The 22,845-nt window shown below is 43.6% G+C and overlaps 1 protein-coding gene across 2 annotated transcripts; it reads right to left on the bottom strand.

Annotated features, from left to right (window-relative positions):
• Window positions 1-417: 417 nt before the first annotated feature.
• Window positions 418-21,333, bottom strand: LOC311488469 (NLR family CARD domain-containing protein 3-like). Of its 2 annotated transcripts, XM_084545195.1 has the most exons (8): window positions 21,049-21,333; window positions 19,681-19,821; window positions 19,146-19,381; window positions 13,853-15,707; window positions 12,421-12,575; window positions 6,282-6,303; window positions 5,838-6,011; window positions 418-5,221 (listed from the first exon to the last, which is right to left on the bottom strand). In XM_084545195.1, exons 2-8 carry the CDS (start codon window positions 19,800-19,802, stop codon window positions 5,215-5,217), a joined length of 2,571 nt encoding a protein of 856 aa, XP_084401321.1. In that variant the 5' UTR covers window positions 19,803-19,821; window positions 21,049-21,333; the 3' UTR covers window positions 418-5,214. The 2 variants fall into 2 exon arrangements, with proteins under 2 accessions (XP_084401321.1, XP_084401320.1); XM_084545194.1 differs by lacking the exons at window positions 418-5,221; window positions 5,838-6,011; window positions 6,282-6,303 and adding an exon at window positions 6,326-6,455 and having other exon boundaries at window positions 12,402-12,575.
• Window positions 21,334-22,845: the final 1,512 nt, after the last annotated feature.

Below are 22,845 nucleotides of genomic sequence, written 5' to 3'. Positions count from 1 at the left end.
CCAGTGAACATCCAGGGAATGGACACTGAGCAAGTGGACTCTTATAAGTACCTGGGTGTTCACCTCAACACCAAACTGGACTGGACTCACCACACTGAGCCACTCTACAGGAAGGGACTGAGCAGGCTCTACCTGAGGTGGGTGACAGGACAGTCCTGGCTAAAGTGTCCTCCATGCTGGACAATGAGTCCCACCCCCCGCATGGAGACCTGACAGGACTGAGGAGCAGCTTCAGAGACAGACTGCTTCACCCTCCATGTGTGAAGATACAGAAGGTCTTTCCTTCCTGCTGCTGTTAGGCTCCACAACGAGCACTCCTAATATATGTGAAATATTAGTATTACACCACAAGGTGTAAAAACTTCAAACCCACTTGAACAAGGGACCAGGGAGACCAGCTGATGGGACACACAGTACAATCCTGCACAAAAAGGAGGTGGCAGAGAAGGAGGCAGGAGGAGGCTGAAGGGATGCATGAGAGAGGAGGAGGAGGAGGAGTTTTAATGTGCATGAATGGAATCAGTCAGGAGGACAAATGTCTCATATTCAGGGACATTCTGCCCATGTGTGTCTCCCAAAAGAAGGAATGTGAGCTGGATGAAATCCTCCCACTAAGCACCAGAAGCAGCCCTTACTGTGTCAGGGCTCAGAGAGGTCCGGTGTGGAGCGCTGGAGCCAGAGCTCCTCCTGATGGACAGGTCTGGACACTGCAGCGCTCGCTGATGTGCAGGCACACGTGCATGTAGCTTCATGTTCTACGTTCAGGCCAGAGACTGACCAGAAGATTCCCTCCTCTCTGCTCATTCATATTACAGTAGGTCAACAGAAGAAGCTGCTTCAATCAACCAGTCCACAAACTGTTTAGCCAGTTATCATAATGACCTGATAATAAGACAACATCCAAACCATAGATCTACACATACACACAATATATCTCATCACCATTCTAGCTTTGATACTAGTCTACATCTATACTTAGATACTCTACATCATCTTTACACATTTTACCTCATCTTTTCATTGCGTAGAAATGTATATACACCCATCCATCAGCCATAACATTATGACCACCTGCCTAATATAGTGTAGCGCCTCATTGGCCACATGAAGAAAAAGTAAAACCAGCACCAAACTGGACCTGTTAACACACCTTTGACCTTTTAGTGTCATCTACACACAAATGTGGAAACAGCGCTCCATAAAGCATCAACATCTAAGGCAGAAATAAAGCTGATATTTGCATGTTCTCCTCTAAGATGTCAGATTGATTCCTAGAAATGATCTAAAATACAGAAGAACAAACACGGTGGAGATATCTGAAGTAAACGTGCCTCTTACTGAGCAGAGTGCTCTGATGATTGTTGAGCATTTATCAGTGTCAAAGGTTTGCAGGTAGTGGGGTAGGACCCAAGTGCAGGACAGAGCGGGCTGAGGCAGGAGTTGGCACAAAATGGATTTAATGAAAACAAGAGAAAACAGAAGGCGCTGCAGAGATGGCAGGTAATCCAAACGTGACCAGACAAAACCACTAGGAGACATGAAGACAGGAGGGTGGACAGAGAACAAAGGGAAAGGCAGGGCTATATATACAGTCCCTGACAAAAGTCTTGTCACTTATCCATTTTGTAGAAACAACAGTTTATAACCTGACTTTTAATTAATCCATTGGTTTTAGAAATGGCTCATATGAAAGCTAAAACCCTCCCAAATTTTGTTTGATATGCTAAAATAAATTTGCTTCACTGAAGAAAGATTGATCATTTAATGAACACAGAAAGGTCAGATTTTGGCAAGACAAAAGTCTTGTCGCTTGGGTACAAGTTGACCCTAAGTGCCCCTCAAATATATGTATTATCAATTTGTTTTACAAGCAATGGCTACTTACAATCCCAACAGCTTTTGAAATAATGTTTTGGTGCCAAACAAAACTGCTGAAAAGCATTCTAACGTTCACAGCTTGGTAAAGCCCACTGAGTCAGTTTTTGCAAAGACAAAAGTCTTGTCGATTGTCATATGATGCACCCAATCCTAGATTACAGCCTCAAAGAATAAGAAAAAGATTTGAAGAGACTGGAGATGTTTTTGACAAGCCCAGGTCCGGCAGACCCCGCAAGACAACTGCTCGGGAGGCCCGTTTGTTGGCTCGAAAATCCAAGGCCAGCCCCTTTTCCACTGCAGCAGAGCTCCACCAGGCCTTGTCACCTCAAGTCCCCGTGTCAACCAGAACAGTTTGTAGAATCCTGTCTCGAAATGGCCTCCATGGTAGAATCAGTGCCCAGAAACCAGCACTAAACAAAAGGCAATTAAAAAAACGTGTGGCATTTGCCAAGGCCCACAGCCTGCTAAAAGGATGGACGCTGGAAAAGTGGCAGAAGGTGGATTTCTCAGATGAATCTTCGGTTGAATTACATCACAGCCGCCGCAAATATTGCAGGAGACCTACTGGAGCTCGCATGGATCCGAGATTCACCCAGAAAACAGTTAAATTTGGTGGCGGAAAAATCATGGTCTGGGGTTACATCCAGTATGGGGGTGTGCGAGAGATTTGCAGGGTGGAAGGCAATATCAATAGCGTAAAATATCAAGAAATATTAGCTACCTCTTACATTCCCAACCATAAAAGGGGTCAAATTTTGCAGCAGGATGGTGCTCCATCGCATACTTCCATCTCTAAATCAAAGTTCCTCAAGGTGAAGAAGATCAAGGTGCTCCAGGACTGGCCAGCCCAGTCACCAGACATGAACATCATTGAGCATGTCTGGGGAAGAATGAAAGAGGAAGCATGGAAGACGAAACCAAAGCATCTTGATGAACTCTGGGAGGCATGTAAGACTGCTTTCTTTGCTATTCCTGATGACTTCATCAATAAATTGTATGAATCATTGTCGAACCGCATGGATGCAGTCCTTCAAGCTCATGGAAGTCATACAAGATATTAAATATGGATCTCACAGCACCAGTACTTCATTCACTGATGTTATGCATCATATTTTTGTATTTGAAGTAAATGATTTGTTCAATTTTCACATTACTTTCTGTAGGCGACAAAACTTTTGTCTTGCCAAAATCTGACCTTTCTGTGTTCATTAAATGATCAATCTTTCTTCAGTGAAGCAAATTTATTTTAGTATATCAAACATAATTTGGGAGGGTTTTAGCTTTCATATGAGCCATTTCTAAAACCAATGGATTAATTAAAAGTCAGGTTATAAACTGTTGTTTCTACAAAATGGATAAGTGACAAGACTTTTGTCAGGGACTGTACACATAAGTGGGCAGAGGGGTGACCAGACACAGGTGAGACTAATCAGGGCGGAGCCACAAGGAGAAACCAATGAAAGAACCATGACGCTGGCTTTAAGACTCCACTTTGGCTTTTCTTTGGCTCTACTTCCTGTTAACCTTTCAAAGTGTTGCTACCTTTCTTTTCCTGCCTTGTGACTCTTTTCTCCACCCTCATTAGTTCCACCTGTGTTTCCCAGTTCATTCTCTGTGTATATATCTGGATATGCAGTCGTTCTCTTTCTGAGTTCATCTACCAGCTTCCCTCCTTTTTCACCTCATGTCTTCCATGAATCCTAATAAACTTTGCTTTCATGGAAACAGCCTGATGTGCCTGAATCTTCCTGTTCAAACAGACCTCACTCTGCAGCTGCTTTCATCACACTTTATTCTTTTCATTTAGGTTTACAGCAGACATGAACAGCCCATCTCTCTTTGTGCAGAATAAGGATTTTACTTGACTGATCCACGACCGTCCACACACAGTTAAAGATCTGTGCCACTGTTCAGGTTTATTCACAAGTTTGTCCCACAGTCGGATCTTCTCACGTTTTGCTCTGTGGACTTTCCCACGTGGCCACAAACAACTGGAGCAGAGGTTGATGAAGGTCAACTTGATCTAACCTGATTTTTACAAGAAGAATTCATTTACTGTACAGTCACCACGCAGAATATTGATGAGGATTTAATCTTTGAACAGAACAAAAAGCTGAGGATCTAAAACATGTTTGATATCAGCTTTTTAATGTGGAGCCTTTCTCTGGCCATCTGAAGAAGAGGATTATTTAAACCAGGGGGGTCCAAACATTTTTAATCAGCCCCCAGCTAATTCTAAACATAGAATGGAACATGGCCCACACATGGAACCTGCACTTGACTGTATTGTACTAATTAGTTTAACAGTAGGTGGCGCTAGAGTCTTGAACGCTGCAGCTTCTTCTCCACAAAACAAGATGGATCAAAGAAGACTTTTAAAAATAGTACAACTAGATTTCAGACGCGTTTGTTCCCAGAGAACGAGGGGAAGTGTGTCTGATTGATGTGATGAAAGAGTAGAATATACGACGACACCATGAAACCAAACGTCAGAGCTACACTGGAGCCCAACCAGAGGAGGAAGTTCAGCAAACGGCAGCCGGTCTGAAGCTCTACAACTGCTTTTATCCATGCTAACAAAACACAGGGAAATGAACAGGAACAGCCAGTTCTGAGGTCCTTAACTCATTGGCCCACATGGAAATCTTTCTCAGATGGTGACTTCATAAAAGAGTTCCTCACTGAAGTCACAGGATTAATGTGCACCCCTCAGAACTTTCTACAATTGTGCATAATATTCAGTTAATAGCATCTCATGTTAATATCCTATTAAAGTCATGCAGATGTCAGATAGGCTGATATTAGGAGAGTGGAACTGATCATCTTGTTCAAACTGAACTGACTTTATTTGTGGAAAGAGGAGATGAAGAGATTCCCAGAGTGGATGATAAACAGCACCGTCTGGTGGCCTTCACTTTTTAAAACAGGATGAGATCCAGAGTTAGCTCAGATGTTCTCATGATTCTATTCCAGCATCCAGCATATACACACACCCACTGGAACTGAACAGAAGCTCCAACAGTGTCAGGAAATATCAGAGAAAAGTCCAAAAAGTTTTAGATACCAATGTTGACTCAGTGGAGTCCATAAAGCAAAGAGAAGAAACAGAAACACATCTATATGCTGAGTGAGTGAAACTGAACACTGGCTGCATCACTGTGAGTAGAATGTGTGTGTTTTAGCTCATGTTTCTGCTGAACATGTGGTTTATTCTGCAGCATTTATCTGCAGTCAGAGTCTCTCTACACACAAGCTGCTGCTGCTTCAACCTCTCTGGATCATCAGGACACAGCTCATCCTCTCTCAGCTCACACACTGTCCTCTTCACAAAGATCATCACCATCTGTAGAGAGAAGAAGAAAGAAGAGAGGAGATAAATGAGTGTTTCCAGAGTCTCCCTTCATCAGCTGTCAGTCAGTGATGCAGCTCATCCAGTATAAAGAGCAGCAGGGACTTCAGTCCTGTTCAGAGCAGCACTGGAGCAAATATATACAAATGTGATGACTGGACCTCAGCAGAGGTTCTGCTCTGTAGAAAGAGCACATGGTTACTAAATGTAATGCTGGTTCTGTGATGTGCAGGCTTCGGTCAGACTGATCTCAGAGCTGTGATCAGTTGTTGATCAGATTTGATGAATGACCACCACTGTCTCTATACATCTTGGAAGGCTGTCAGCTGGAATCCAGCTTTAGTTCCTGGACACATCAACACAACAACAACAACAGTCGTCTTCACATCAACTCAAACACATGATCACAACAAGCTTCTGGCTCATCTGATTGGCTGACTGTTGTCTCTCTCTCTGTCTTTCTGTCCAATCCTGAAGCCTGTCTCCATTCTCCTCTCACAGCTTCACTGAGAAGCTGCAGGTTTACAGGAAACACTGGATCTTTGATACTAACTGTGTTTAGGACAATACTGATGAAAGCAGCATGGACTGACTGGAACCCTCTACTCACCCCAGAGTCTCCAGTTTATAGTCTGGACTCTCCTTAAGATCAAGAAGCTGCTTCACATCTGAATCCTTCAGGTTGTTGTTACTTAGGTCCAGATGTTTCAGATGGGAGGGGTTGGACTTCAGGGCTGAGACCAGAGAATCACAGCTGATCTCTGATAAACTGCAGCCCCACAATCTGAATAAAGAATAAAAGATGTAGATTAAATCATTAATAATTCAATCAGATGTGTTCAGGTTTTAAATGTGCAGCTCAACATTACTGTGTCCTAACAGCCTTGAAGCTTCATTGACTTTAACAACTAATAGTGGACATTTTCTACAGTTTCTGATACAAACACTCATCTTAAACTAAAGGACATGGAGGAAAGTTCTGGATGAACATGGATTAGATTTAGTTTGTGATTAAACATATCAGATCTACAACAGTAACAGACAGTGAACTGACCCCAGAGTCTCCAGTCTACAGTCTGGACTCTCCAGAAAACCACACAGCTGCTTCACTCCTGAATCCCTCAGACTGTTTCCACTCAGTTCCAGATATTTCATATGGGAGGGGTTGGACTTCAGAGCTGGTCCCAGAGAATCACAGCTGATCTCTGACAAACTGCACTAACACAATCTGAATAAAGAATAAAAAATATGGATTAAATCTACTCAGACATGTTTGACTGACTTTGTCCTTGTGTTATTGTGGATCTTCATCATGTCAAGAGAATGGACTGATACATGGATCACAGCAGGTTTCACTCCAAATGAAATGTGACTGAATGATGATGAAACAGCAGGAAGCTCAGACACTAAACACACCTCAAACACCTGCATCTGAACACATGACCTCATCTGTGTGTGTTGACTAGGAATGAAGCTATCAACATTATACAGATGTTGTCTTCAGTTTGAGGAACAATAAAGTTTTATATAAAAATAAATTAAATTCAGCGTGTTAGCTTGCAGCTAGCACCGCGGGATAGCCCACGGCTAGCGTCCGTGTTGGGCCGCCACGGCCAACCCCCCGGGGTCGCTAACATTCCGGAGCTATATAGGAAGGCTAGCCTAAGGGGGGGAGGGGGGGGGGGGGGGGGGGGGCATTGGGGTCAGGTTCAGTTTCAGCCTCCCTATCTTTCGAAAAAATATGAACGGCAGTCTATGGAGAGATCATAATTATTTTTTGGTCCCGATCGAATTGTGGCATGAATTTCACATATGATGTGTGTGAATTTAAAAGATAATTTTTCACGTCAAGAGATAAATTATTTGACGTAAATAAGCTGAACAACATTAGGTTTTGTATGAGATCGCTTAGTGAACTACATCTCTCGTCTCGAACAATGTACGTAACTAGAGAACTATGGCTGTCTCCTTTGAGCTTTACCGTCTTCTTCCAGGACGAAGGCAGAAGCATCAAACGAGGTGAAAATCATTATAAATCGGGTCATGTCGAGAGCTGTAGTTACACGAAGGGAGTTTTGGTCGGTTCTGTACGCGCCAGCATGCGGAACTTGTAGTTCTTTTAATTACGTATTTTCCATAGCGTTTTACTGAACTATCTTGCGACAAACTGTGACATTCTTGACATGTAAAATCATTTTTTATTCTGAAAAACAACATATGTATAATCCAAGGCACAAGTCGATCGGGACCAGAAAATAATTTATCTTTCGCCATAGACTGCTGTTCATATTTTTTCGAAAGATAGGTCCCATAACCCTGCTGCGTGTGTAAGCTCGTTAGGGTCCGGTTGTCATGGCCACCAGGGCCAGCTGCTGTTTGGAGTCTCCTTCTGCCTCTCACCTCTGACTGAGTGAGAGGGAGGTCCAAAAAAACTGGACCCTAGGATTAGGGGTCCCAACCAATGCTCATAAATCAAAAACTACAAGTCCTATCGGGAAAACGAACACATTGAGAGCGTCAGCCGCTTGTCCTCTACGATTTTGTGTTTTTTTCACGCACACACTGTGAAAATTGCGGCCTCGGTCGATTCAGTAATACACAGGATAAGATGTTATAATCCCTTGTGCCAAAATCCCAGGCAAAACACATTTAGAGGCCCTGTTCAGCTAAGAGACCCTACCAAACCTATGGTCATATAATATGACAATTAACCTATAATCTACATAAACTAAGTAAAAGCTGCTGGCTTGTAAGCCCATTGAGCAGCATAGTTCAGACACTGTAAAACATAAACTAAGTAAAAGCTGCTGGCTTGTATGGCCCGCTCAGCAGCTAACCATAGCTACCATGTAACAAGAAGACAACAGCAGTATGCAGCATGTCATTGGGGTTTTCAAGTGGGCACCTCCCTTCACCGATGTTTCGTTAAGTTAGGCCCACGACACCTCGAGAAGGCTTAACAGTGATTTCCAGCGTCCTGGAGTCACCCCCCTCCACACCGCCACTGCACAACCCTGTTTCCCTCACCATTCAATGTCTATCAACAGCTAATATAGTAACTAATAACCACGTAACAAACAAACAAATCTACCATGATTCGCCCCGTTGATGCGGACTGAACCACGAGCCAAACAAACAAATCTACCGCGATTCGCCCCGTTGCTGCGGGCCGAAAACACGTAACAAACAAATCGCGTAACAAACAAATCGCGTAACAAACAAATCGAGGCCTACATGCGGCCTTCCTTACCTTAGCTAGTTCCCCAGCTAGCATGCTTCCTGCGCACCCATAACCAGTCGCTCGCTCTCTCTGCTGCCCGGGACATTTTGCTAACCGCAGTCCTCTGGCTCCTTCCCCGTATGCCCAGCTCACTCAGCAGAGCAATCACGACTTTGCCACAAATCCACGGCAACCCACTTCTACCGGGCGGACATAAGCCTTCCATCCATTCTGCTCTGCATCTGCTGCTAACTCTGCATACTTAGCTCTTTTTCGCTCATTAGACTCCTCGACTCTATCTTCCCACGGGACAGTCAGCTCTATGAAATACACTACTTTCTCTGGCTCAGACCACAACAGCAGATCTGGCCGTAGTCGAGTGCTAACTATCTCAGCTGGAATAACCAGTTGTCCATTTAAATCCGCTCTCATCTGCCAGGCTCCTCCTACTCTTAGCTGTCCCGTGTTATGCCTGATGCCTGCTGGTCTAGCCTTTTCTCCCTCCCGTACAAACTTAATACATCTATTCTCTCTGTTAACGGCCATGGAATTTAAATTCACCTGTTTTTCCTCAATTGCAGCTGCTAAACATTTCAGTACCTGGTTGTGACGCCAGGTGTAACGTCCTTGGGAAAGACTAACCTTACAACCTGTCAGAATATGTCTAAGCGTGCAGACACAAGTGCACAGTGGACAGGCATTATCCTCACCTACCCATTGGTTTAGGTTCTGGGGAGTTGGCAGCACATCATAAGTAGCCCCTAACATAAATCTAATCCTGCTAGCCTCCATGCTCCAAAGCTCTCTCCACTTCAACTTCCTTTTCTCCACATTCTCCCAGTTCACCCACTGACCCTGCTTAGCCTGCGACACTGCCTTAGAGCATCTAACTGCTTCCTCTTGCTTCTGTACTTCTTCCACTACCATCTTTCTCCTTTCCACTGCTGATGCCTTGCTCCACAGAGGTTTCCCTGCACACAGCCCTAGGCCTCCACGCCCTTGCTGTACATGACCTATGATATCCCTATGTTTAAGAGCTGCCTGTGCTTGCTGCACTGCCTCTTTTGCCTTCCACTTCCTCCCTGTCTTAACAGTAGGCGCTACACTCCTAACCACTGGATCCTTTGACTGAGTAAGAGTCATTTCCAGTCTAACTTTAGCACACTTAAACTCCTCTGTTAAGCTGGTAACTGGGAGCTCCAGAATACCTTTCCCATACAAGGCTGTGTCACTTAAGCAGCGTGGGACACCAAGCCACTTTCTGATAAATGAATTAATAATTCTTTCTAACTTTTCTACCTTTGAAAGGGCAACCTCATACACCGTCAGCGGCCACATTAGCCGAGGCAGTAAACCAAATTGCCAGCACCACAATTTTAACTTCCCTGTTAGCCCCGACCGGTCTATGCTTGAAATGCCTTGAATCATTTCCTGCCTCAACCCTTCAAACTGCGCCTTATCACTAAGACTTGCATCATACCATCTTCCCAAGCTCTTCACTGGCTTCTCTAGCACTGTGGGAACCACCTCATCATTTATAACAAACTTCTTATCTACTACCTTTCCTTTAACAATAGAAATACTCCTAGATTTACTAGGCTTCACTTTCATCCTAGCCCACTGCAGGTTGCTATTTAGCTTATCCAGCAATCTTCTGGTACATGGAGCGGTTGACGTTGCTGTCGTCATGTCGTCCATGTAGGCCCTGATTGGGGGGAGGCGAAGCCCTCCTTGCAGCCTTTCTCCACCTACCACCCATTTGGAAGCCCTAATAATGACCTCCATTGCCATTGTAAAGGCTAGTGGAGAGATTGTACACCCTGCCATAATGCCTACCTCCAGCTGCTGCCATGCTGTAGAGTACTCTGCTGTGGTAAAGCAGAGTTGAATGTCTAAAAAGTAGGCTTTGACTAAGTTTTTTATACTACCTGGAACTCTAAAGAAGTCAAATGCTTCCCATAACAAACTATGCGGCACTGACCCAAAAGCATTAGCCAGGTCTAAGAATACAACATGCAGGTCTCTCTTCTCTTGCTTTGCTAACTGAATTTGGTGCCAAATCATACTGGTGTGCTCTAAGCATCCAGAGAAGCCGGGGATCCCAGCCTTTTGCACCGACGTATCAACTAGTCTGTTTTTCACCAAGTAACTGGACAACCTCTGTGCCACAACACTGAAGAAAATCTTCCCCTCAACATTAAGTAGACTAATTGGTCTAAACTGGCTTATTTCCAATGAGTCCCTCTCTTTGGGAATAAAAATCCCCCCTGCCCTGCGCCATGCCTTGGGAATAACCTGTTTCTTCCATACTACTTTCATCAATTTCCACAGGAACCTCAACACATCTGGTGCACTCTTATACAGCCGGTAGGGGACCCCATTAGGTCCCGGGGCTGAAGAGGCTCTTGCACGTCTTACCACTTCTTGAACCTCTTTCCACCTTAGTGGGCTATCATCACACTGGCTAACTATTTCACCAATAGGTGGAATATCAGAGGGTAGTGCCAACTTTCTAAACCTGTCCGTATCTTTATGCACCTCCTCCAAGTACTCCTCAAGCTTCTCTTTTGGTACCGTGAGGCTACCATTCTTTTCCTTACTAAATAGTGACTTCACAAACCTAAATGGGTCCTTATAAAATGCTAATCTAGCTCGCTCTTTCCTTTTCCTATTTTTCCTAATGTTCTCCGCCCTTCTTAATGCTGCCAATCGCTTCCTAACATCTGCCTGTAAACAATCAATACCTTCCTTCTCTTCAACTGTAGCTTTCCTCCACTGCTTCTTTAGGAGTCTCCTCTCCTGTACGAGCCTATCGATCTCTTGCTGACGCCTCGATCTAACCACCTGTCCCTCTTGTTTCTTCTGTTTCTCAGCCACACCAAATCTGTCCTTACCATAACCATAAATAAGATCTCCCATTTTCTCCAACTTACTCTCCGCCGTCCCTTTAAGTCTACCTAGTACACTAACCAAATCGCTATTGATGTCCTCCCACTGCCTAATATCTGATGCACCTGGCCATTTGATCCTTGCTTTCTGACCGCTAATTTTCTCCCTTTTTGGCTGGCTGGCCTCTCTGTCTGCCTCAGTGCTTGCACCTGCCTCAACATTAGGGGTGCTGATGTCCTGCGAACTGTGGGTTAACTCCTGTCACTGGACTTCAACCGACTGACTTAACGCACTTCTTAAGAAGTAGCTATCAATGCGGGGTCCCTGTGTTCCCTCTGCCAAACACTTTTTCCTCCCTTGGTGGATTCTGAGGCCCTTTACTGTTGTTATCTTTTGCCAGCCACATACACAAACCTGCTGCTTCTTTCCATCTCCATCTGAACTAGTAGCTTCCAGTAACGTGCCTTGCCTACTCGGTGTCAAATTCATTCCTGGGTCAAAAGCCGTGTCAGTCCAAACTGAGTCATCTTCCGCCCCTGCTCTCGCTGAGGGGTATTTTATCGTTAATCGTACTTGTAGCAAGTTAGGGTGTAGCCCATGGCTTATTAAAGTCGGTCGATTGAGAAAGGCGAGGAGGCAAATTGATTTTTGACAAAAAATGGGTCTCAAATTCCACATACACACACATGGGGAAAAAATTCAAAAAGCACTCCTCGCTCGGACGAGCCTACAGTCCAAACCGTACGTCCCTCACAAATCAGACCCACACCATCTGAAAGCCAACAAAAATTCCTATGTTTTTATATATTTTCTCTGACCTGTCTCTCTCTCAGACTCTCTGCAGCCTGTTTTTATCTGCTATCATCAGATCTTCAACAGCCTCATTCACATCCTCACACACTCTACAGCCTCATCAGTACTGACTTCATCTTCACTGACTGATGGAGCATTTGTGCTCATGGAAATACTGAACATTTATCAACTAAAGAACATTTGACACATCAGTCAATGATTTGAATTGAATAAATAAAGAAAACCTACAACAGCTCCAGTCAGTGAACTGACCTCAGAGTCTCCAGTCTACAGTTTGGACTCTCCAGTCCAGCAGACAGATGCTTCACTGCTGAATCCTTCAGGTTATTATAACTCAGGTGCAGATGTTTCAGATAGGAAGGGTTGGACTTCAGAGCTGAGGCCACAACTTCACAGTGAGTCTCTGAGAGTCCACATTCAGTAAGTCTGTGATTAGAAAACATATAAAATCTGTTATAAAATCAGATCATTTACATTCTAGATCCAGACTGAATGAGTATGAAACAGAGTGAGGTGATCATCTGATGAACATCTGTGGTTCAGCTCATCTCATCTTACTGTGTTTGACATGACACAATGACTCTCTTCAGTCTCTCTCATAGCTGCAGACTTTTAATGACAATCTCTGTTCTGCTTTCATCTTGTAGATGGAGGGAAAATGGAGTTACATTTAGGCTTCCATACTGTCCACAGTCTGTCAGTGTGATTTGATCCACACAGTCAGAATGAAGACATCTGGTTGATGAAAACATTTCTTCACTTTGAACATTTAGAATGAGTTGAACTCAGTGAACAGTTCCAGTTGGAGAGATGATCTCTCTTTGCTACCTACTACTGTCAGCTACGACTGTTCACGTCCATACGCAGGAAAAATCTGATGACTGCTGCCAAACACTGCAGAAATGAAACTAAACAATTGACAATCCACTTTTTATACAAACACAGTGTGTTAACTGAACCCAGGATATCTGACTGATGCTTGAGTGAATATGAAGTTTCTCTTTAAGAGGTGATGCATTACAACTGAATGCTAATATTTGTGTTTTTGTATGATGAGCTTACAGCCTGAAGGAGATCTAAAAGAAAATGAAGACCGATTACAAACAGAACTAAACTGGTTCATCCTACATAGAATGTCATGTAGAAAACATCTTGGGACAAATAATGTAAAAATATACCTCTAATAAAGTGACACTTGTAATTTGAGTGTGGTCATTTTGTTCCATGTCATTTCAATAAAAGCACTGAGGGATCCCCCAGCATCCTCCATGGTCACAATGACTTCAGTAATCTTTAGAAAATGATGCAGATCTGGTTTTAAACCACTAAACTTACTGAATAAAACAAACTATAAAATGTTGTGTGTCTCAAAAACCTCCAGCACAACCTCCTTCATTAGTTTTATCAGGGTTACATGAAGCCTCCATCACACAAAGGAAGATAAAGAAATGGTTAAAAAGAATATAGAATCTAACAATTATTACAAATACATAATAGATAATAACAAACATCACAACCAACTAAAATAATCTACATTTTTATACTCACAGTGTTTTAAACAGCTTCAGAAATCAACTCAACTGATGTATAACGTTTGAGGTAAAACTAAGAATAATGACAATAATGTAATCCTGTGTATATGTGAAGAACTAAACTACGAATCTCCACTGATTGATTCTGTTAATGATCACATCAGGACTCACCGAGCCTTCCTGCAGTTCCTCACAGCTGGGATCAGTCTCCGTCGTCCCTCCTCTGATGTGTTGTACTGATTCACGTTCAACTCATCCAGAACCTCCTCTGACATCTGCAGCATGTAGGCCAGAGCTGAGCAGTGGATCTCAGAGAGTTTCTCCTTTGATCTGTTCTTTGACTTCAGGAACTCTTTGATCTCCTGATGAACTGAGAGGTCGTTCATCTCCATCAGACAGTGGAAGATGTTGATGCTTCTGTCAGGAGAGATTTCATCAGTGTTCATCTCCTTCAGCTTGTTGATGGCTCTCTGGATGATTTCTTTACTGTTCACCGTTTGACCCAGGAGACCTCCTAAGAGTCTTTGGTTGGACTCCAGAGAGAGGCCATGAAGGAAGCGAACAAACAGGTCCAGGTGACCATTTTTACTGAGCAGGGATTTCTCCATGGCTCCATACAGGAAGTCATCCAGAGATGAGACACAGATGGGATCCTTTTTAAGGGGTTTAGAAATTTTCTGGAGAAAAGACAAGTTAGATTTCTTCTCTTGGTATTCTTTCTTCAGGAAGTCCTCCAGCACCTTTGTCTTCTTGTTGTAACAGTGGAACATGTAGACTGCAGCCAGAAACTCCTGAACGCTCAGATGGACAAAGCAGTAGACTGATTTCTGGAAGATCACACTCTCTCTTTTGAAGATCTCTGTACAAACTCCTGCGTACACTAAGGCCTCTGTCACATCAAGACCACAGAGCTCCAGATCTTCTTGGTAGAACATGATGTTTCCTTTCTCCAGATGTTCAAACGCCAGCCTCCCCAGCTTCAGAAGAAGTTCCCTGTCAGCCTCCATCAGATCCTGTGGACTCGTTTCATGTTCCTCATGGTATTTGTTCTTCTTCCTCTTTGTCTGAACCATCACAAAGTGTGAGTACATGTCAGTCAGGGTCTTGGGCAGCTCTCCTCTCTGCTCTGTAGTCAACATGTGCTCCAGAACTGTAGCAGTGATCCAGCAGAAGACTGGGACTCCACACAGGATGTGGAGGCTCCTGGATGTCTTGATATGGGAGATGATTCTGCTGGACAGCTCTTCATCACTGAACCTCCTCCTGAAGTACTCCTCCTTCTGGGCGTCAGTGAAGCCTCGTACTTCTGTTACCCTGTCAACACATGTAGGAGGGATCTGATTGGCTGCTGCAGGTCGGGAAGTGATCCAGACCAGAGCCGAGGGAAGCAGTTTCCCCTTGATGAGGTTTGTCAGCAGCACGTTGACTGATGCCTTCTGTGTGACATCAGACACAACCTCACTGTTGTTGAAGTCCAATGAAAGTCTGCTTTCATCCAGGCCGTCAAAGATGAACAAAAGTTTACAGACAGCCAGCTCCTCTGCTGTGACCTTCTGTAATGTTGGATGGAAAACATGGAGCAGCCTGAGAAGACTGTACTGCTCATCTTTGATCAAGTTCAGCTCCCTGAACGAAAGCACAATCACCACACTGACATCTTGGTTTTCCAAACCCTCTGCCCAGTCCAGAGTGAACTTCTTCACTGAGAAGGTTTTTCCAACACCAGCGACGCCGTAGGTCAGAACCACTCTGATGTGTCTCTGTTGGTCAGGTGAGGCTTTAAAGATGTCGTGGCACTTGATTGGAGTGTCATGGAGGGCCTTCATCTTGGAAGCTGTCTCAAGCTGCTTCACCTCATGTTGGGTATTAACCTCTTCACTCTGTCCCTCTGTGATGTAGAGCTCAGTGTAGATCCTGTTGAGGAAGGTTCCACTTCCTGTTACATCACTTCCTTCAGTCACACGTTCACATCTCCTCCTCAGACTGATCTTATGTTCATCTAAAACCTCCTGCAGACCAACATCAGCTGGAAAGAAGAACAAACATGAGACAGAAAGAAAACACTCATCCCTGTTTGAAGTCACAAAGAACAGAAAACTGACTTTAAATGTGTTGTAAAGAGTTTTTTCTTCTCACAATGAAACATTTTTGGAGGAAACATTAGAAATGCTCTTTTTTCTTGTGCTAGTGTTTGATTGACAGCAGAGGCAGCAGGTTGAGCTTCAGCAGCTTGTCTGCAGCTCTTCATCTAACAGCTCACTGTTGTTGTTCCTTCCTTGTTGTAATATTTAAGACTGAGCTACCAATAAAATGATGCACAATATGTTCATCTCTTGGTTTTAATACCACCACCAACCAAACACTGATAATCAGATGAAAAATACTCTGGCTCTTTCACAATAAAAGCCTCCCACTGGTTGGTCTCAGCAGGAGTTTCATTTGCTTCAGCAGTAATTAACAAAGCTCAGTTATGAGGAGAGAAATCAGTGAAGAGTAAAATAAAGCTGATATGTGAAGTGTAGGAAAACAAAAGAGAATAAATGAAACTAGAGGAATCTAAACTAATTAAATATTCTATCAATATATGTGAAGTTTTGAAGCTGTTCAAAGTGCTGCTACTCATCAGCTGCTTCACGATTGTAGCAGGATGAGATGCCCCACCCTGGCTCTCATGCAGGTGAATGTGAATGTGCTGCTTGGCTCTCTCTCTCCACTAACCAATTAGCGCATGGGGTTACCCTATACAGAGCATGAAGCCTTCCGCTTCTCTCCTGTGTGTGATCTGACGCTGCCTGATCGGAGAAACTGACTGGTGAGCAGTGGGATACTGCTACAACCACTGCTGCTTTGCTGCTGCTTTATTTCGGGGTTGTTTTACTTGGCTGTGCGGGAACAACCCTCAGTTGCGCGGCTTCGCACCGCTCATCTTTTTGTTACTCCGCTGTGATTCGGCCTCTGGCCGTCCTGCCAAATTGCTCGCTTCGGCGTTGGGTTAACTCCTTAATTTTTGTTTATTTGACTTGATTTTGTTTCAGTTTTGTTAATTTTGATTTACCAAGTTGAAGTTTGTTTTTTTCTTTAGTTGGAAATAGTTTAGGTTTTGTTTGTTAAGCTGCCTGCGGGTTTGAATTTGATTGCTGCCACCCCTAAGTTGTTTATGATTATTGATTATTTTGTTTATTGGTTTATTCTTTTGGGATTTTTGGTTGATTTGAGTGTACCCCTTTTTAACATTTTCCCCTCTCCTTGCAGGTGCTGGTAGTTTACGGTGGTGGCCCCGGTGTCCTGGTGGTGGTGTCCCCTTACTGTGTGCTGTGTGACCCTTGGGTTTTCATTTTGTCTTTTCCTGGGATCCTTCACTCCTCGTACCCCTAGCCTCCCCACTGGTAAACTCCAGCCCTGCCGTTGCACACTCTCACATACAGTATAGTCGAGCTGAACTACTCTGCTTAGGGAAACAGCACTGGTCATACACTTCTGAAACACCAGACTCGCTTGACATTACACCGGAGATCAGACGCCAGCACTCGGAGAACCCCGGAGGAACCTTCCTCATCCCACCTCTGAGACGCCGCAGGCGGCGCAGACAATGGCGTCAGAAGCGGGGCAAGAGAGGCGGCCTGCAGGCTAGGCTAAGAGCTAACCCGCATCGACCAGCGCTACCGAGTCTCCTCCTGTCCAACTGCTGGTCACTCGTCAACAAGATTGACGAAATAAGGCTGAGGATATTCTCCGACAAGACCTGTAGGTGTGTGATGGTGTTTACGGAGACTCACCATAGTGAAATTTGCAGACGACACTACGGTGGTAGGCCTCATTGCTGACAACAATGAGACTCGTTACAGGCAGGAGGTCCAACACCTGGAGGAGTGGTGCTCAGACAACGACCTGGTCCTTAACACCACCAAGACAAAAGAGGTCATCATAGACTTCAGGAGGACCAGGAGAGCGCCACAACCCCCACTCCACATCAGAGGTGAGGAGGCGGAACAGGCGGACTCTGTCAGATTCCTTGGCACGCACATCTCCAAGGATCTGACATGGGCACTGAATACCTCCAAACTTGTGAAAAAGGCCCAGCAGAGGATGTTCTTCCTGAGGAATCTGAAGAAGGCGGGTCTGGCTCCTCGACTGCTCAGACACTTCTACAATAGCACTGTGGAGAGCATCCTCTGCCAGGGCTGCACAGTGTGGTACAGCAGCTGCTCAGCAGAGGAGAAGAGGAATCTGTCTCAGGTGGTGAAGGCGGCGCATAGGATTGTGGGAGCTGAGCTCCCAGACTTAGACTCTGTGTACGCTGAGCGTATGCAGAGAAGAGCTCGAGCCATCTGCATGGACAGCAGCCACCCTGGACACTCACTGTTTGTACCACTGCCATCGGGGAAGAGGTACAGGATTTTTAAAGCAAGGACAAATAGGCTGAGAAACAGCTTTTTTCCCAGAGCTGTAGCCTTCATCAACCCCCCACCCCCAAAATGTGCAAATGTGCAATAACACTGTTTACACACTGGATACAACTGCTACCTCCATTATTTCATTATTTAATTCTGGTTACTATTTAATTACGACCTATGCACCTTCCACTGTGACACTTTTTACATTTCTACAACACTTTTAATTATATTTTATATTCTATTTTATACTTGTACTTTATTTTAACTTAGTTTAACTTACTTAATTACTTGTTATTATACTGTATTATACTGTGTCCAAGCTGTTTTGTCTCGTTTTGTTTTGTTTTGTCTTCTGTTTTTTAAGTGCCACCAAAATTTCGTTGTAGAAATACAATGACAATAAAACTCTTGAATCTTGAATCTTAAGTCTGTGTTTTAAAATAGATATTGTTTTAGTAAAATTTGTAATAAAGTGTATTTTAACTGGAACCACGTCTCCTGCTCGTTAAGAGAAACGAACCTGAGTGCCTTTTTGATTGGTACAAACACTAAGAACTATTTCCTTGGGCGAAATTCCCAAGGTGGCGTTGTCTGGCTTGTGTTGATATTTACATCTACCCACAGTACCCCTCCCACTCGAATGTGTGTCGCCACACTATCTACTGCTACAAACTGATGTTAGCAGAGCAGTTTTCCTCAGTGGATGTTTGTTTGGTTCTTGTTCAACAAGTGGATCTGCAGGACAAGATGTGTGTAGGTTAGAGAAGAAGGAGACGTTAGCAGGAAAGCTAATGTGGTCTGTTGTTCAGAGTCTCTCTCTTGTTGTGTCTCAGGCTGCTGTCTGGCTGTTAGTCAGTGTGACTGTCTGTAATACACAGCATTCACTCCTCTCTGTCCTGCTGTTATTACTCTGGAGCAGAAACAATGCAGTGACATTTCACTGGGAGTTCATTTACAATGATATTTAGAATGATCTTAAATCCCCATGCTGTAGAACACAACAATGTGTCTGGATTAAATCAACAGGTTTCCAGAAAAGAGTCCATCAGCAGACAGATGTACAGTCTTACTTTGTACAGTGCTGCTCTGACTGGCTGTCTGCAGTCCAGGTCTTCTTCTGGATCTTGGTCCACACTGGGGACAGGAGGAGTCTCCTGATGAAGCAGACTGGTCCCAGTATGAGGTGATGCACTGTCTGCAGAACCAGTGTCCACAGCTGCTAGAGACTGGATCCTTCAGGACGTCCTGACACAAAGCACAGCAGGACAGCTGCTCCTCCACAGAAACAGGACTCCTCTTCCTCTCTCTGTCAACACATTTCTTCATCACTAAAATCATTTGCAGATTGAAAATCTTCACAGACTTCAACATTAGGACAAATATATCTGAATATTGATGAGTGGACATTCTGAAATGGAGGTTCTCAGGTGTTTTACTACAGAAATACCATCAGTACTTCCTGGTTCTAAAACCCAGACTAGGATCTTACCTACCTGCACTAAAACATCTGCATCATGACTATAAATCTTTCAGCAGAACATTTCTGCTTCATCCTAACATCATCATCTTCCATCAGGTCAGTTTACAGTAGAAACAGTCTCTTACTTTGTGTCTGAGGGTCCAGGTTCTTCTCTGAGGTCTGGAGGATTTAATCGTTTGGACCAGTCACTCTTCATAGATGGACAGCTGGATACTGTAGACTCTGCTCCGTCCTCCTCTTCCTCCATCTTCTGGACTTCACTCAGTCTGAGAGGTAAACCAGTAACACTCAGTGAGTTTACATCAACTTCAGTTACAGTCAGTCTTCTCTAGTCAGCTGATTTCTTCATTCAACCAGAAACCTGGTTACCAGAATACAAGGAGGACTCAGAGAAACCTGATTTCACCTGCTGACTTTTAAAACCTTTTATAAACCATCCTGATGAAATGTAAGACCTCACATTTAAGAAATGTCTAAAAGCATGAAGATAATTCAAATCAATCTAAATGAAATCTGAGTCTAATGTATTCCTTTGATGGAAGGTATTTACCTGTGACCTCTGACCTAATGCATCTAAATATTACAACAATGGAAGTGGATGATGGGCCTAGAACAGACACAGGGTTTCCCATACAATGTTAATACTATGGTGGCCCGTCAGGGTCTAATTTACTCCACCATGGTCTCATAACCAACTGAATTTAACCTGACGGAGAAAACGGCTCAGAAATATTCACGTAGCATGTGAAGCTATTTGTGTTGTTCACTAATAAAAATAAAAGTTACCTCCACTTTTTAAAAGCTGATGTTTGTGCTCTTGATTTTTTAGACCATGGAGATTTACAATTATTTAAAGAGAGTTGGTGAAAACCTGGAGGAAACGACTCCAGACGTAACGTGCTGCACAGGCTGCTGCTGTTTGTCACTAAAGCCAATATCCACGTTATTACCATCATTTAAAGACGCAACACGTCTGATTTTATGTGCAGACATTTCATCTACTGTAGAAAAAGTTTTAATAGTTGGGACAGCATCATAATTAGAGGCTTTTATTTAGACAGTAGGGAACACTGGACCAGTCTGTTCAAAGCATTAAACAACCCCATTTATGATAAGATAGAAGAAGTGCGCTTCTTCCTGTTTTTCAGTGTCACATAACAGGTTCAGGACCTAACCCCTTAATACCCAACAAATCCCCCTGTCGTCCACCCCTTTAAAGGTCTTGTCATACAAAAATCATAAAAACCCCTTATGAGAACAAACAACACCAGGACCTCATGAAATCTGGAAGGAAACACTGGACCAGTCTGTTCAGAGACTCTGACTGAGAACAGGAAGTGAAACACACACTACGCAGTTTAATAAAAGCAGCAGAACTCCAAGTGATCAATCACAAGTTTGTGTGAATGGTTGAATCAAAGTGTTGAGTTCTGACTCTTCTTCCCTCTACAGTCCACACGAAGAAGAAGAAGAAGAAGAATGTTAACACTCACTCTGCTTCAGCTTCAGTTTTCCTCCCTCTGCTCTGTCGTCTCAAATGGAGTCTGAACAAACTGACTGAACACTTTAACTTTCACTCCTCCTCCCCTCTCCATTTACAGGAAATCATGTGTGTGTTGCTCACAGCCTGATGTCTTTATCTCTGTTGGCTTGAACAGGACCAGTTTCTCTTTGGTTCATGTGTTGTCACTTCATCTTCACATTAAAATCATGTCAATCATTTTATTTTTTCAGACTAATAAACAATACATGAATAATGTTGAAACATTTGACTTTTATTCAGGAGTGGACTGGGACAAAATATCAGTCCTGGTATTTTGGACGAGACCGTCCCACCAAATTTGATAACACACTCCTTTGGGCTCTTCTTGAATGTGTAAACCAACTGTGCAACTCTTTAAAACCACGTACCTTAAGCCATGCATCAATGAGAGTAGACACATTAAATTCTTCCAAAAAGTGTCATTTATTAATTCAGTTCAATTCATTGAAGGGGAGGAGGAGGAAGAGGAGGAGGGACACACAGCAGTTAACATGCTATACAGTAATAGCACAGAATTACAAGACTAGTAGTAGATAGGAAATTAGAGGACAAGAGCTCTGTGCCAGAGAAAAGAAAGAAGGAGGATGCGAGAGAGGAGAGAGAAGAAAGAAGGAGGACATGTGTTTGGTGCATCGTCCCCCAGCAGCCTAGGCCTATAGCAGCATAACTAAGGGATGGTTTAGTCCAGCCCTAACTATAAGCCTGATCAAAAAGGAAAGTCTTAAGCCTGACCTTAAAAATAGAGAGAGTGTCTGCCTCCCGAACCCAAACTGGGAGCTGGTTCCACAGGAGAGGAGCCTGATAGCTGAAAGCTCTACCTCCCATTCTACTTTTTGAAATTCTAGGAACCACAAGTAGGCCTGCACTTTCAGACCGAAGTGATCTGCTGGGATGATATGGTACAATAAGGTCTTTAAGATACGATGGAGCTAGGCCTTTAAGGGCCTTGTATGTAAGGAGGAGGATTTTAAATTCTATTCTAGACTTTAAAGGGAGCCAGTGAAGAGAAGCTAAAACTGGAGTAATATGATCTCTCTTGCTAATTCCTGTAAATGCTCTTGCTGCGGCATTTTGAATCAATTGAAGGCTTTTTAAAGAGCTATTTGGAGCCAGACAGTAATGAATTAGACAATTCCCCTGCGGGAAATCGCGAGAGTGATGCAGTGGCCGCAGCAGTCTGCGATACCATGCTATATTGCTGTGACAGTACGATGCTACGATGCTATGATGATGCTACTATGCCAAGATGCTACAATGCTATGATGCTAAGATACTAAGATGCTATGATACTAAGATGCTACAAAGCTAAGATACTATGTTGCTACGATGCTAAGATGCTACAATGCAATTATACTAAGATGCTATGATGCTTTAATGATCACCTGTTCATATAGTCATAATATAATCCTGGTGAAAATATTTGCGACTTAAGTTGCAAATAATTTCATGTTTGACTACAAAAAGTAATGGTCAGGTCAAGACAGGTATGAAAGTATTCGCGACTTACGTCGCGAATGTCTTTACTAAGTAGCATGTCTTTACTACCATGAGCAGCAGCTATAACAAAAAGCACAACTCAAATAGTCATTTAAGGCCTGGTTCCTTCTGACTGGATGGGTGTGAGTTTGATGTCATGCAGGGTACAACAAACCAAACAGGATGAGGAGGATGCAGTAGGCCTGGCTGAGAGAGAGAGACACTGAGAAGGGTCGTCCTTTATGCTTCGCCTTCTACAAACTGAAGGGCA

The sequence above is a fragment of the Chelon labrosus genome (genome assembly GCF_963514085.1).
Source record: "Chelon labrosus genome assembly, chromosome: 5".
Classification (NCBI taxonomy): Eukaryota; Metazoa; Chordata; class Actinopteri; order Mugiliformes; family Mugilidae; genus Chelon; species Chelon labrosus.
Note: the sequence above shows the minus strand (reverse complement) of the source record. Positions and strands in the feature narration are given on the sequence as shown.

What these genes read in the sequence shown, in the direction of transcription:
- LOC311488469 (XM_084545195.1), bottom strand. Translation starts at nt 19,802, where the DNA reads ATGGAGGAAGAGGAGGACGGAGCAGAGTCTACAGTATCCAGCTGTCCA. An exon ending in TCAGAGCAGCACTGTACAAA is followed by an intron (nt 15,708 to 19,145) that starts GTAAGACTGTAC and finishes TCTTCTTTCCAG; the next exon opens with CTGATGTTGGTCTGCAGGAG. An exon ending in TGTAGACTGGAGACTCTGGG is followed by an intron (nt 6,012 to 6,281) that starts GTCAGTTCACTG and finishes TTCTTTATTCAG; the next exon opens with ATTGTGGGGCTGCAGTTTAT.